The sequence below is a fragment of the Camarhynchus parvulus genome, chromosome 15, assembly GCF_901933205.1.
Source record: "Camarhynchus parvulus chromosome 15, STF_HiC, whole genome shotgun sequence".
NCBI classification, from domain to species: Eukaryota; Metazoa; Chordata; class Aves; order Passeriformes; family Thraupidae; genus Camarhynchus; species Camarhynchus parvulus.
In genome coordinates this window covers 8772425-8786500 of record NC_044585.1, presented here as the reverse complement: position 1 = coordinate 8786500, position 14076 = coordinate 8772425, and the positions used below count along the sequence as shown (strand labels likewise).

Sequence of the window (14076 nt, the reverse complement as noted above, 5' to 3'; positions counted from 1 at the left end):
CCGCGCGGGGGCCGCCGGGAGCGGGGCGCGATGCGGGCGGCGCTGCGGGCGCGGCTCGGGTGGGCGCGCCTGGCGCTCCGCGGGGCCGCGCTGGGCCGCGCCCCGGGGCCGCCGTGCTGGAGCTGCGGCGCTCCGCTCCCCAGCAGCGATGGGCCGCCCCACTTCTGTCCCGGCTGCCAGGCTCTGCAGCCGCCGGCGCCGCGGCCTGACCTTTTCCGCCTGATGGACTGGTGAGTGTGGGCGGGGCGGCCGCGAGCCCGGCCGGCCGCGGGTCTCACCCGTCCTGTGTCCTGCAGCGACCGCTCCTTCCGCATCGACCCGGGGCAGCTGCAGCGGCGGTTCCGGAGCCTGCAGCGCGCCGTGCACCCCGACCGCTTCGGCAAGAGGCCGCCGGTGAGCCCCGGGCCGGGCGGGGGAGCCGGGCCGGGAAGGGCCCGCTGGGCTCGGTGAGCGCCGAACGAACTCGCCTTTAGCCTTCGGCTGCGTGGCGGGGTCGCAGTGTGAAGTCCCCACGTCTCTCCCGCTCGGGGAGTGAGGGGATTCGCCTGTGTTTGTGTTTCGGTGCTCAGAGAGGCTCTGCCGTGGATTTGCGGAGGAGGCGGACGATGCGGGGCCGCTGCGGTTCGTCAGGCCTTAGCTGAGCGCAGTGCCACAGCTGCCAGGTCCACGGAGCCTTCTCCGTTTCGCACACGGACTGCTGCGGGGACGCTGCTGTTCCGCATGTAACAAAGCGTATTTTGCCGCTTGTAATTAGCTTCCAATTATTTGCCATCCATTTGCAGAAAGAGCAGTACTACTCTGAGCAACACTCTTCCCTGATCAACAAGGCCTACCAGACTCTGCTGAACCCTCTGAGCCGAGGCCTCTATCTAGTAAGGTCCCCGTTAGGCATTGCAGCGTTCTGTAACTACCCCTGGGGGCTGGTAGGGATCCCACCCTCGATTCAGTCCTTAATGTGCTAATTTGTGCTAATTCGCCTGAAGAGGATCGCCATCACCATCATCTCACCCTGAAGAGATAGAAGGGAGACCAGAACCAAGTTTTTCCAAAACTTAATCAGCATATCATATCATTTGCTACTCATCTTACAGTAATTTCATATCACACGTGGTGTTTGGCTATGGCTGCTCATTCAGAATTTCAGTCTGGTCCATGGCAGCCTTTTTTATGTTGTTTTGGCTTTGGGTAACTGCTGATTTTGATGGTCAGCCTATGTATGGAGTTAATTTCAGACTGACTCAATGCACTGTAGGTTTATTGAATATGAATCTGAGTATGCCCCACTAAGAGACTTAATATTAAAGAAAATAATTTCCATAGGAATGGATGTGGGAATATTTATTTTCAAATTTCCATTTCCTCTGCCAGCTGGAGCTGAGTGGAGTGGAGCCAGCAAAAGAGACAGACTGTGATGCAGACTCAGCGTTCCTTATGGAAGTTATGGAAATTAATGAGAAATTAGCAGAGTCCAAAAACAAGGATAACCTTGAAGAAGTTGAAACTTCAATTAGAGGTAGGTTATGACTTGAGGAATTTGTACAGAACTAATATACTGACTCTTGTGTAATACATGAGTGTGAAAGCTTTAAACTGTGTTGGTGTATTTCTTGTAATGTCTTCAATTTGTGTTAGTCTGGAATTGACTCACTGCAGGAGCTTCTGCCCTGTTCCCCTCTTTTCCAATGTTGTCTTTACCTATTTATGCACTTAAACATCACATCTGTCTTGAGAAGACTTGTATAACAGAACCTATTCTGATGTCAAAATAAATATATATAGACAATAAAAAGGAATTTACTCAACCTTCATCAGGTGAGGGTTAGTCAATTGTTCCAAAAAAAACCCTGTCAGAATGAAGTTGAATAAAATGCTTGTCCAACCACACTAAATAATGTTATTTATAAAGGCATTGTAGTTCTTTCACCTCCTTCATCTGGCAGCCATTATATTAAGTGGTTATTCTCCTTACACAAACAACTTTCTTTTTATAATGTTGGTGATACCCAAAACATTTGGTTTACTGATATATTTAATTCTTTTCAATAATAGCTATGTGCTAAAAGCAATTACAATAACTAGAATAAAAACTGAGTAACACAGGAGAAAGTTAACTGTAGAAGGATAAACTGATACACCAAAAATAAGTTAGATTGCTGGGACATTAGTGATCACCGGTGTGCATTGGAATTGCTGTCAGCATATCTGTTTAAATAAAGAAATACATGTTGAAATGATAATTGAAACAACATTGATAGCATTATAATGAAAAACTCGTTTGGCTCCCAAAGGCTGAAATGAGTAATGAACTTTCCCACCACAGGCGGTCAGAATGCAGTGGTATCAAATATCCTAAGTATAACAAAAAGTAAATTAAATCATTTGTTTTGCAGTTAAACAAGAAGAACTGACCAGAGAGGTGACTGCAGCTTTTGAAAGAGGTACCTGATTTTATGAAGTTTTTAGCTGCCATACATACCTGTCAAATGCTTAAAGCTCCACATTCTCTTACTGGCAAATATTTCCTGAGCTATGGAATAGAAATACTGCATTGACAAGGGTTCTTTGTTAGGTATTTAGAATAAGTACTTCTAAACTGACATTCCTGCTGATTTGGGAAATTCAGGACCTCACATTAAAAGCAAAGTCCAGTACAAAAGTTCCATTCATCTTGCATCTAAATAATCATTTTCAGTGGGAATGTAGATGCTAAGAAATAGTTTGTGTGTTTCCCAGAATGCTAGGAAGGACAGACGTGATCTTAGACATATTCTGAGATTTCACACTTGAATTTGGGAAATGTTCTGCAGTCCTGGAGCTGCAGCAGAGCAGTGAATGCTGTTCTTTGCAGTGAAAGCCACAGCTGCTGTGTGGCAAGTAAAGGCCTGTTCAGCATAAGGTTTGGGGACTTCTGTGCAATAATCAACTTAACTTTATTGCAGCCAGTGGATAGGCACAGACTTGAATCATTCCTGAGCTTCTGAAGCTGGGAAAAAACCTTTGTGGATGTGTGCCAGGTCTAGAATGCTGCACATTGGTCGGGGTGGGTGTAACTGTAAACATCAAAGTGGTGCTGGCTGTCCCTGCCTTTGAGGAGTTACATTCTGTTACTCTGGGCCATGAGAAGGATTGTGTTGCTTTTGTCTGGAGGTCATAAACCACCCTCCCCTTTAACTGAGCAGAAATTCTTTCAATATCAGTTTTGGAATTGGCACTGTCCAGACCAGACTCCTCCTATTTGCATTTTTCAGTTATGTCAGTTGGTCTATTTATACACGTTTTAAACAAAAACATTTGTCTTGCCTAGTGGGTAGATCAATACTTCAGCCACTTAACAGGAGTCATTAAAGGGTATTCATTCACATTTCTTTTCCAATTTGTTTATTGTTATGTGTTTTGTGGAACATTTGAGTTGAGATGTTCCCAAACCATATAGGGTTAAAACAATAGGCAGCATGGTTTTAACAGAGTCTGAGTCCTTGCAGGTTACAACTCTTGGTACTAAAACAGGTGCTGTCACTGAAATCTTGAGATTCATTTTGAAAATGCAAATTCACCTCTCCCTCTGTAAACCAGTAATGTTTTATTTCATTTCAGATGATCTTCAAGAAGCCAAGAAGCTGCTAGGAAAAATGAAGTATTTTGCCAACTTAGAAGATAAACTAAAGGCCAAGAAGATCCCTTCCTGATGTTGCCTTCTTAGCTATTAAGAGTTAGTGTTATTTCAATTAAACAAATGGTTTTATTAGCAAAATCAGACCAAAGGTGTTTGTGTTTCCTATACTTCCATTAAAAGCTTTAATTCTGAGAGGAGGAAAATAAATAGAAATCCCATGCTTGCTGCAGCACTTGGGGAACAGATGGCATTTGGAAATGCTTACAGCCAGGAAAAGTTGCACTGGGTGAGGTGGGCCACTGTCCTGGCAGTGGTGGGTATGGAAACAAATAACAGAGAGGCACACAAACACCAGCTGTGAGATTTCTTACTTCCTAACATGTGAAGAATGTATTTTAAGTTGAAAAAGAGTCCATGAAAAAATACTAGAGAGGAGGCAGAAGGCTCATTCAGCATGTCCTACAGGTTCCCTGTAGTTTAAAGGTAAAAAGTATTTAATTGCTGTCATCTGTCCTCTCTGCTACGTCATGCTTTTGGGTATGTAGATCTCAGTCTGATGGGAACTAACCTCCAAAACGAGGAGGTTTAAACTATGCAAACAACTGTTGCATAGTTTAAAATGTTAAGATGCTAGGTTAGGGGGAAAAGTAACCAAATTGAAACCCCAGGCAGTCTTTTATCAGGATACAAGTTTTTATTACAAATATCAGTAATCAGAGAGTGCTGTACTTTCATTGCACAGTACAGTAGTAGGACTGGATGAGGAATGTCTTTAAGGCTTTCAGAGTTACATATTTGGAAAAACAGAAACTAAATACCACTATTTCTACATAAACTGGGATATTTCAAATATCAGCTATCAGTTCTTGTGTGGGTTTTAACAAGAACTCAGAATGTTACACTCAGCAAAGCATTTGGATGTGCCCTATGACCCAAACTGAACACGGGGCTTTGAAATGCAAGAAGAGCTGCTGAATTCTCTGCAGAAATCTGCCAGAGGGGCTCAGTGAACATCCTCCCTGGCATTTCTGCATCCCTACAGCACCAGGTTACAGCTAAAGATCAAGTTTTCTGTGGATAATACAATACGTTGTTAACAGCATTTCAGCAGTACTAACTTGCCTTTAGTTACACTTCCTCTGAATACACAGGAAGATTTAATAAGCCACTTGATCATGTATTACAAGGTTCATAATTCTCACTGAAGTTCTGTTGCATTTGTGAAATTATGCAGAAACCTTTAAAAATTCATCTTGGAGTTGCCTTCTTTCATAAAGCTCTGTTTCCTTTTTCCTGGCATTTCTTCCAAAATTAAGCTTGTTAAATTCCTTTTTGATTTCCAGAAAAGATTTGTTTTTTGTCTCAGGAATTATGAGGAAGATGAAAGCAGCAACAAAGAAGCACTCCAGTAAGAACACCACAAAACAATACTGCTTCAGTCCATTCTGAAAAGAAATGTGATTGCAACATACTTCAAGAGTAATAATAGTAGGTTTGAGAAAATAAGCTTTTTGTTTCCATTTACAATTAGCATTGCTGCTCAGATGTTTTTCTGAAAGGAGTCATTTAACCTAGTCTTTACCTGTAACTTTTTAGATAAAAGACTGTCAAGTGCTGTGCAATTATTGGGCAGACTTTATAATAAAAATAAGATAAACCATTTAAACAGTCAAATGTCACAATCTAGAAGTCAACATTTGCTACTTAGCTGTCACATACTTTACATAATTTAAGTTTCTCTGAATGTTAATATTTTCAATGCTGTGCATTAAAAAAAACCAACTGTCTTACTGAGAAGCAGAGCTCAACTATGAAGGAAGGACAGGCAGATCCAGATACCCAGATTCATGCTCTTCCTGCAGGTTTTGCTGTCAAGAACATGTGCTAAAACTGAAAATACAAAGCTGGAGATGAAAGCCTGTCTTGCCTTTCCTAATAATCTGCTTACAGAACTCTGTCAGTTCAGCAAATTCTCGGGGATGTGTCTTACTGGCCACAGGTACCATCTCAACATTACTTTGCCATAAAAGCACAAGGCACTATTAAAAACTGTTTTGTTTAAATCTCAGTATCTGATTAAGTTTTTCTGCTTTTGATACCTTTTGGTTTGTTTTCATGTGAACGTGAGCATTGCCCTCCAGTGCATTCCTTTACTTTTCATTTATCATGTTATATTGAGGTTTGTGATGTGTACTTTTAAGAGGGACTGAATCTGTTTAAACTCATTTGAGGGCCAGTGTGCATTCTGGTCAAGTGTGAATTATATATACACAAATGTATGTAATACAATACAAGCAATGGGATGGAAGCTGGGAGCAGAAAAAATGGAAATTATGCTGTTCATACTCACCACTATGAAGGGGAACAGCATCCCAACTGTGAAGAAACTAATCCAGCTCACAGTCCCTGCAATCATGTAGGCAGCAGGACGTGAGGACTGTACAAATAACTCAGCTGTCAGGGTGTTTGTTATGCCACCTGGGGATGGTTCAGAAACAGAACAGAGAATTGTGCTAAATGTCCATTTGAGGTATTTCCAATGCTACAAAAGATTGACTTGCTTTTGAATATGCCATTAGCTGATCTGTTATAATTCCTCACAGCACAATTCTGAGGCTGCTGCCCTTGCAGGAAGTTTCCCACTAAAACACAGCCCCATTTCAGCAGCACAGCTCAGGGAGCAGGCCCCTTCTGACCAGTGTAGAGCCCCTGTGCTCTGAAGGGCAGAACTAAGCCCTCCCTCACACATAGCTCCCCCAGAATCATGCATGGTAAGCCTCAGCTCTGGGCTACAGGATGGCCTCACTTGTGTTCCTCAGGCAGAGCAGCAGCAGCTGTGCTGCAAAGGCCTCTTGGCTGTGTGACACCCCAGCCCTCCCAGACCTTCCCCCACTCACAAACATTCCTGTGCAGTACCTGGGCCCAGCCCAAAGCTCAAGATGAAGGCAAATACACACATCATGCTCATGTAAGGCACCCAGGAGTACAGCTCCTGAAACAGAAGACAATGAGAAGGTTTAGTTCAGATTTTGATAATCCAGTTTTAAAGTCTGGCTTAACTAGTATGTTTCCTTCTGGATTTTATTTCAATTAAGACCAGCAGTCTTTCATGGCTCTTTTACAGCTAATTTATTTAACAGTTCTGCTTCAGCGAAATTAAATAGTGTTCATTCAATAATTTTTACTAAATCATATAATAGAATTATGTAATCATAGTGTGGGCTGGGCTGGAAGGGGCTTTAAAGCTCATCCCATCCCCCCCTGGCTATGGGCAGGGACACCTTCCACTATCCCAGGTTGCTCCAAGCTCCATCCAACCGGGCCTTGAACACTTCCAGGGATGGGGCAGCCACAGCTCCTCTGGGCACCCTGTGCCAGGGCCTCAGCACCCTCACAGGGAAGAATTTCTTCCTGCTACCTAATCTAACCCTAGTCTCAGTTTAAACCCATTCCCCCTTACTGTGTCACTATGTGCCCTTTTCACTCCTCAGTCACACTGGGTAACAGGAACGAGTCCCTTGCACCTGGTAAGTCAGAGAGAAGGTCAGAACAGTGCACCAGAGTGTCATGAGGAGATAACCCCCAATGATAAGGCATCTTCTTCCCACATAATCTATCAGCAAACCCTGTGGACAAGATACAACCTTCTGTTAATATACTGATCTCATTTTTACCAATATTCTTCAAGAAGAATCATTACTGTTTGTACTGGGAGGTAGAACAAACTGCTCCTTACACAGGAGAGGGCTGTGAGACATTCACAAACTCCAGTACCAAGTGTCACATACGGGATTTTTTCTGCCACGATCCCAGCTTGTTCAAAAACGTAAGTTGCGTAGAAATAAATCTACAACAGAAAAAAACCAAACAAACAAACAATGAGATTTTTCTGGTATTTAAAACATTGTCTGGAAACAAAGTCATGTTCATACTAAACATATAGATCAGTGTATTTTATGTTGTGAGTTACTAATTCAACATAAGCAGCAATAACAATCTGTTGAATTCATGTCTAAGTAAACATACTGCTATCATAAAAGCCAAGAGAATTATTCAACTTACTGAATATGCTTTATATTCTTAAACCAGACACACTGGGATAAGCTGATCCACCTTTATTTATTTTTCAGATGAATGTTTTTCAGAGGAAGTATCAAGTCATTCTTTAGAAAAGTTTGCATACCAGAAACACAGAAATGAGAAAAAAAATTAAAGAAAAACACCAAAATAATGCTTTCCCACTCATCCCATTTAGCTGAGCTTCTCTATGTGGATCTTTTGTGTTAATAAATGGTTGAAAACCAGGTGGAAATGAAATAATTATTTAAGCTGTTTGTTCACTCTTACAGCATTAATGCCACTGAGCTGTTGGCCCATGGTCATGACGATGACAGTGATGAGCTGCCATCTCACAGCAGGGTCAGTGAATAACTGCCAGGGCTTCCTGGGCTTCTCCCCATCCAAGGCAAAGCATTCTCGCTGGATGTCTTCCATCTCCCTTCGGTACTCTGAGGAGCCATGAAATTGTTTCAAAGCTACAAATAGAAAAAAAATAATTTACATTTATCTATCAACCACAACTCCTGGGAAATAATCTCTTTTCATAATGACCTGGCTTTTGTTAGGATATGAAAAATTTGCTGTATGACTTTCTTGTTCCTTGCTGTTTTTTCACAGTTTTTTGCTGTGGTGGATTAGGAGAATTCTGTGGCATTTCTTTCCTTCTTTTTAGAGGAATTTCTGGCCTTGAAATATTCACCAGGAAAATATCTTGTATCTGAACCTCAGACCTTTAAATAGTCTTTTCCTTAAAGGACACCCTTACCAGTTTGAAGAGTTTTGCTTAAATTCTAGGCAGACATTGAGTCCTTTGTTATGGCCCTGACTTTAATGTTACCAATGGGATGTAGCTAGTGAGCTGGAGCAAAGACAGAAAATCCTTCTCCTAAGGCAAATATAATCAGAAGTCATTTAGATCCCAGAATAAAATCTTTACAAATGGTCTTAAAGACTACACAGCATCAATTCCTCTAAAATCTTCATGATTAAACACATCTCAAATGACAATCTGTCTTCTTAAGGTCAACAGTAGGAGTTTTGATGATCCTGATAATGAACTTTCCACTGAGACTAATCAGCGTGGAGCTCCAGTGAATGACCTTATATTTGAAGCAGGATAATAAAGTTTTGTTCATAACCCATTATGGGCTCCTGAATTCCACAATCCCTTCTTCCATATAAGCTCACTGGAGGAAAAACATGGCCCAAAAAACACTAGATGATACAACTGTGCTGTGTGGATAAAGATAAAAGGAGAATCTGGAACCCAATATATTCATTGTACCCTTCTGGAGAACAGAAAGTATAGATATTACCTTTGGCACAGCTCAGCTCATCACCTCTGTCAATAAGAAGATATCTGGGACTTTCAGGAAACCATGGAAGGAATAACAGTTGGGCTAATGCTGGAATACAGCTGCTGGACAGCAACAGAGGCCAATGCTTTTCTCCACCCAATAATTCTCTGTGAGAAATGTGGAAAAAGAAGGCAAAGAAATATAATAATTAGCTATTCATTACTATTTAGTGCAGTCTGTGCTCCTGGAACTTCTAAGTTCCAGCTGGATGAAGGCCTGAGCAACTTCCTCTGATCACACAGGGGGCAAAAGCAGTGCTAATGCTGTGATACAGAAATGTGAGTCCTTGGCTCTCAAGTCCTTTCCAACATCCATTGTTTCTAGCAAGAAACTGGCAGAAAACATGAAGTCAGCTCAAATGTGGCTGCTGTACTGATGCTGTACTGGTGACCCATCTAAACTGACACTATTCCCCCAAGGACACAGCACCGATGGTTGGCAGTTGTAGGAATAAAGTGACTCAAGCTGGATTTTCTTCTCCTGGAGGGACCTTGTGTGTGAATTCTAATGTTACAATGGCACAAGGAATGTGCTGCAATGAGCTGTAGGAAATTGGAATTCTTTACACAGGAATAACACAAAACAGGAAAAAAAACCCTTGCCACTATTGGACACAAAAGAACACAAGCACACCACCGTTCTCAAGGTAAAGGAAGAAAAGAGGAAGTTTATTTTCTGACTCCAACATTTATAGTTTTCCAAAAGTGACAGCGGATTGGAGGGTGACAGTGACACCTCTCCAATGACACTGGTCAAACCAACAGTCCATCAACTTTCTCCTCCTCCATAAAGGAAGACAAAACAATCAGTTATTTACAGAAAGTGTCTGAGAAAGTTCACCACAAGAATGTCAGCATCAGAAGGCTTAGAAAATCTTAAAAAAACAGGGTGACAAACCCTCATACATTTCTTACCTCAAACCAATTATTTGTCCTGTCAGGATTCCCCCAGTCAGAAAGATGGAAGTCCCCATGGCCAAGCCACCTCTGAGGTGTTTTGGGGCAAACTCCCCAATATAAAGAGGCTGCACACAGAGCCCAACACCTGCAAGTAAATGGAAAAAACATTTTCCTATCAATAGAAATTGCTTTGCAAAGAGTTACTAAAACAAAACACATACAAAATGGGACTTCATTAATTTCCTATTCATTTAGCTGCCTTCAGATTCCAAGCTATGCTACAGAGCATTTTCATAATAAAACCTAAAGGATCAGAAATAACAATAATTTATCATTCACCATAGTTTATTGATAGTAGGAATAAGAAATCATTCACCTGAATTTATGCCAATCAAAAACCTTCCAGCAATCAGTAACTCAAACAATCCTGTAGGAAAACTGATCCCCATTAAAATGGAGGCTAGTATTGCTATAATATTATTCATCAAAAGAGCTCCTTTCCTAAAAAGGAGGAACAAAAATAAAATAAAATAATAATAATAATACACCACAGAACAAACAAAAACTGATTAAAACAAACAAAAAACCCCCAATGTCTCAACCAGACATTATGGAAATGTGTAATAATGTGGGTTTTTAAAGTTTTCTTTTCTGATAATGTGGGGAGATAAATGGACTTTATACTGAAGAAACATGCTATTCCCTGGAAGCCCAGATATCTGATACAACTGCTTGTGTTTTTAAAATGTCTAAACATAAGAGTAATGTATAAATATGACAGAAATGCCTGACAAGGTAGGAGTGGGGTTTCTTCATTTAGACAAATGAAGTGCAACAGATGAAGCAGCACGTCCTTATTGGCACAAGGGCTGCAAATGTGTCAGGGGGAAACTCATGTTTCCAACACACTCTGAGTGCATTCCCCTACTCAGATTTCACTAAATGTAATGCAAAGACAAAGGTCATAATTCAGGGCACATCCTTAAAAGCCACATTGGAATAAACTGTAAAATTCTACTAGAAAACTCAGTTTTAAAGTGAAAAAAAAACTTTCACCAAGGTACTCTTTTCACCCACTCTTTTCCCATTAATTTACTTTCTATTCCAGTGAGAAGGTAGGAAAAGCAAACATGTTTTGATGTGCCTGCTGCTGCAACTGACCTGCCCAGGCGTATGGCCATGCTGCCTCCAATCAGGGCTCCACACAGGCCTCCAAGAGAAAAGATGGAAGCAATGACAGACCAAAGAAAAGTCAGCAAATCTGGATTTAGCTCCTTGTGATAACGACTGCTCCAGGTCTCATTTAAGAACTTGTGTATATGCTGCAGGAGAAAAGAGTGATGACTGTGTAGCATTTTATACAGCCATACACACAGCACTACAAATAACTTGCACCCCAATCCTGAAAATCAATTCTGGAGTTAATTCTAAGAGATATCAGCTGACTGGCAGAATATTCCTTGACCATAAGAAAGACTTTGTGTTTCCTACACCCCCCACACCTCAAAGGCTGCAGAGCAGCTCTGCTTTGTGCCCTGCCTCAGGTGTTGCAGCAGAGGGGAAACACAACCCTGACATGCACTGCCATGAGAGAGCTCTGAGATCCTTCTGAACAAGGAGGGGAACAGGGTGGATGGTTGGCCCCACTGTTTTTAGGAACATCTCACAGCATAGAGGCCTTGCATCCTAAAAAGTTTTACTGTCAGGGGACTCATTCTGACACTTGGTCTAAATCTCCCCGCCTCAGTGTAATCCAGAAAGTCACAGTAAAATCCCTTTTTCAACTCTAATAATACTCCACCTTTCTTACAGTATTCATGTGTCAGAACTTTGAGGCTGTTATTCCACATGCTTGGTTTTCTAAAATTTGCCTTTAGAAGCTCTTGAACTGGCATGTATCTGTAATCAGAGGCTCCTGTTCTTTGCCTGCAAACAAAGACTACAGAAGAACAAACTTCTTGGACTCTCCCTCTGTTCCCAGCATATGACCTGTTCTTTCACAAACAGCTCCTTTGAAGCTTTGTGAAAAGCATACAATGTTGAAGCAAATTCAGTCTTCACAGTTTTCCAAGCAAATAAATCAGCTGGTAGCAAAAACTGATACCCACCACTGTCACAAGAACATTTGCTCAGATCCTTGAGTCATCCACAAAATATGCAGAATCCTGGAGGCTACAGCAAAGAACGCTCAAGTAACAAGTGAAAATATTTACAAGATACTCAGCCACTACAGATGGAACATTTTAATTCCCTAAGAAGGACTTTTTCAGTAATCTGCCTTGTGATGGACACTGTAAATAGTAACTACGCTTTCTCCCTGTGATAGAAAGAATGGGAATGGCTCAAAGCTGTGTCAGGGGAGGTTTCAACTTGGCCTTTGGAGAAACAGTGGTGACATCCTACAGAAAGGGTGGTCAAGCAGAGGAACAGGCTTCCCAGACAAGTGGTCAATACTCCAAGGGTATTTGGACATTGCTGTTAGTAATACACTTTAACTTTTGGTCAGCCCTGAAGTGGTCAGGTAGTTGGACTAGATGGTCATTGCAGGTCCTTTCCAACTGAAAATATTCTGGTCTATTCTACCCTTAGTGTTCTGGGCTATTTTAGTAATCAAAAAATATATTACTTACTCAGTTAATCCTTCTAATAATAAAGGCATTTATGAGGCATATTAACACTTTTGTCTGACACATAATAGTTCTGATGGGAGGTACTCACAAACAAATGCACATGAAACCACTTAGGAAATGAGCAAGATTCCTTCATATGAGAGGAAGAGTGCTTCAGTTCCCACTGTGCTCACAGCAAAAGCATATTTGGCCTCGTGGCTGAGTTCAGAGAGGAAACAGCCCAGTGAACAAAAGATGAGCTTTTACCTGAGTGGGTGCATTGATAATGGAGACATTGTACCCATACTGAAAGGTGCCTCCAATTCCAACAGCACAAACAGCCAGGAACAACGTCCAGCTGGGGAGCTGGGGAGCAAAAGAAAATCAAGGCACTTCAGTGATCAAATTCCCCCTTCCTTCATATATAAATGCTGTACATATTTCTTTTAATAAACTTCTATTCCCTGAATTTCTCATTGTTAGATATGTAGACTAATTCTTCATCATTCTCATTCTTGGTCCAGTTCCCAGAAATGCTGAGTTATACCAGATACTGTACTGTATTCTGACAGAGCTGTGTCCTTCCTAAAGATAATTCATCAACACTTCCTTCCTTCTTCCCTCCCTCCCTGAAATTTGCAAGTTGAAATTGATCTTATTAAAGTAAAATCCAATTTACATTTCCTTATAGTTTCCAATAATAAAAAGTGTTTCTCTGAATGTCAACCAAAGCAATGAATTAAGAGTTATAAGTAAGGGCTGCAGTGAGTACGGTAGAAAAAACCAAAATTGATGTGGTAAATACTGGCACTGCACACTCAGACCCTTATAGTAACTAAGCACTGTAAACCTATTTTGTGTGTTTTATGGGTACAACATGGAATCTAGAAGGAACAGAAAATAAACAAACAACCCAAAATAATGAACATACATCATATCACTTAGGTTTTATTATGACAGATCTTTTGTTTTTCCTGCCCAAATCAGCTGGGCTCGTGACATTGGTACGCTGTCTGACATTGGAGTTATGAGAGAGCACAGATAACAGCCTCACGTGTTCTGAACTCCTGACAGTTTATAAGGGCGTTCACTTCATTCCAAAAACAAAACACAAACAAAATTCAATTTGTATTCAATATAAAACACCAGAATCAGAAAGCTGCTTTTATAGCTTCCACTTTCCAACACAGCCAGGTGCCCAAGGAAAGCGCAAAACCTTACACTTACTAATCACTTAATGTATTTCTATTCAAATGCTAACATGAAATATCCACACATTTCACATCTGTACACCATTGCTAAAACCACAAACTCCCTGCAGGATCCACCTTCAGGATGGTTCTGCTTACCTTGCAGGGCGAGCTAGACCCTCTGAGCAGGGGCTGGTGCTCCATTCTGAGCATGGACTGAATTACATTTCCTTTGCAAAATTTAATAAACTACGTTACAGAAAAAAGAAAAGGTGCCAAAGAACTTAAGTTACTAATGTATTAAGACACAGCTTTACTTTCTTTTGTTGTTGTTATTTTGTTTGATTG

The 14076-nt window shown here is 41.2% G+C and overlaps 2 protein-coding genes across 4 annotated transcripts; one reads left to right on the top strand and one right to left on the bottom strand.

Moving 5' to 3' along the window:
* The first annotated feature begins 21 nt into the window (after positions 1-21).
* On the top strand, positions 22-5279 carry HSCB (HscB mitochondrial iron-sulfur cluster cochaperone). 3 transcript variants are annotated; one of them, XM_030959098.1, is made up of 7 exons: positions 31-230; positions 297-393; positions 783-872; positions 1369-1513; positions 2391-2438; positions 3595-3709; positions 4957-5279. In XM_030959098.1, the coding sequence occupies exons 1-6, from the start codon at positions 31-33 to the stop codon at positions 3684-3686; spliced, it is 672 nt and encodes a 223-aa protein (XP_030814958.1). In that variant the 3' UTR covers positions 3687-3709; positions 4957-5279. The 3 variants fall into 3 exon arrangements, with proteins under 3 accessions (XP_030814957.1, XP_030814958.1, XP_030814959.1); XM_030959097.1 differs by having other exon boundaries at positions 22-230; positions 3595-5279; XM_030959099.1 differs by lacking the exon at positions 783-872 and having other exon boundaries at positions 95-230; positions 3595-5279.
* Positions 4256-13941, bottom strand: LOC115909616 (solute carrier family 2, facilitated glucose transporter member 11-like). The gene is made up of 12 exons (XM_030959096.1): positions 13888-13941; positions 12806-12904; positions 11091-11251; positions 10306-10430; positions 9945-10074; positions 8989-9137; positions 7961-8148; positions 7350-7460; positions 7138-7239; positions 6530-6605; positions 5964-6091; positions 4256-5058 (listed from the first exon to the last, which is right to left on the bottom strand). Exons 1-12 carry the CDS (start codon positions 13939-13941, stop codon positions 4840-4842), a joined length of 1542 nt encoding a protein of 513 aa, XP_030814956.1. The 3' UTR covers positions 4256-4839.
* Positions 13942-14076: the final 135 nt, after the last annotated feature.

Excerpts from the sequence above, each read along its gene's own strand:
- HSCB (XM_030959097.1), top strand. The coding sequence starts at position 31 with ATGCGGGCGGCGCTGCGGGCGCGGCTCGGGTGGGCGCGCCTGGCGCTC. Across the intron at positions 394-782 it reads GCTTCGGCAAGAGGCCGCCG|AAAGAGCAGTACTACTCTGA; the intron begins GTGAGCCCCGGG and ends ATCCATTTGCAG. Across the intron at positions 1,514-2,390 it reads AGTTGAAACTTCAATTAGAG|TTAAACAAGAAGAACTGACC; the intron begins GTAGGTTATGAC and ends TTTGTTTTGCAG.
- LOC115909616 (XM_030959096.1), bottom strand. The coding sequence starts at position 13,941 with ATGCTCAGAATGGAGCACCAGCCCCTGCTCAGAGGGTCTAGCTCGCCC. Across the intron at positions 10,075-10,305 it reads TTTGATTGGCATAAATTCAG|GTGTTGGGCTCTGTGTGCAG; the intron begins GTGAATGATTTC and ends ATTTACTTGCAG. Across the intron at positions 7,240-7,349 it reads GTCTCACAGCCCTCTCCTGT|GGTTTGCTGATAGATTATGT; the intron begins GTAAGGAGCAGT and ends TCTTGTCCACAG.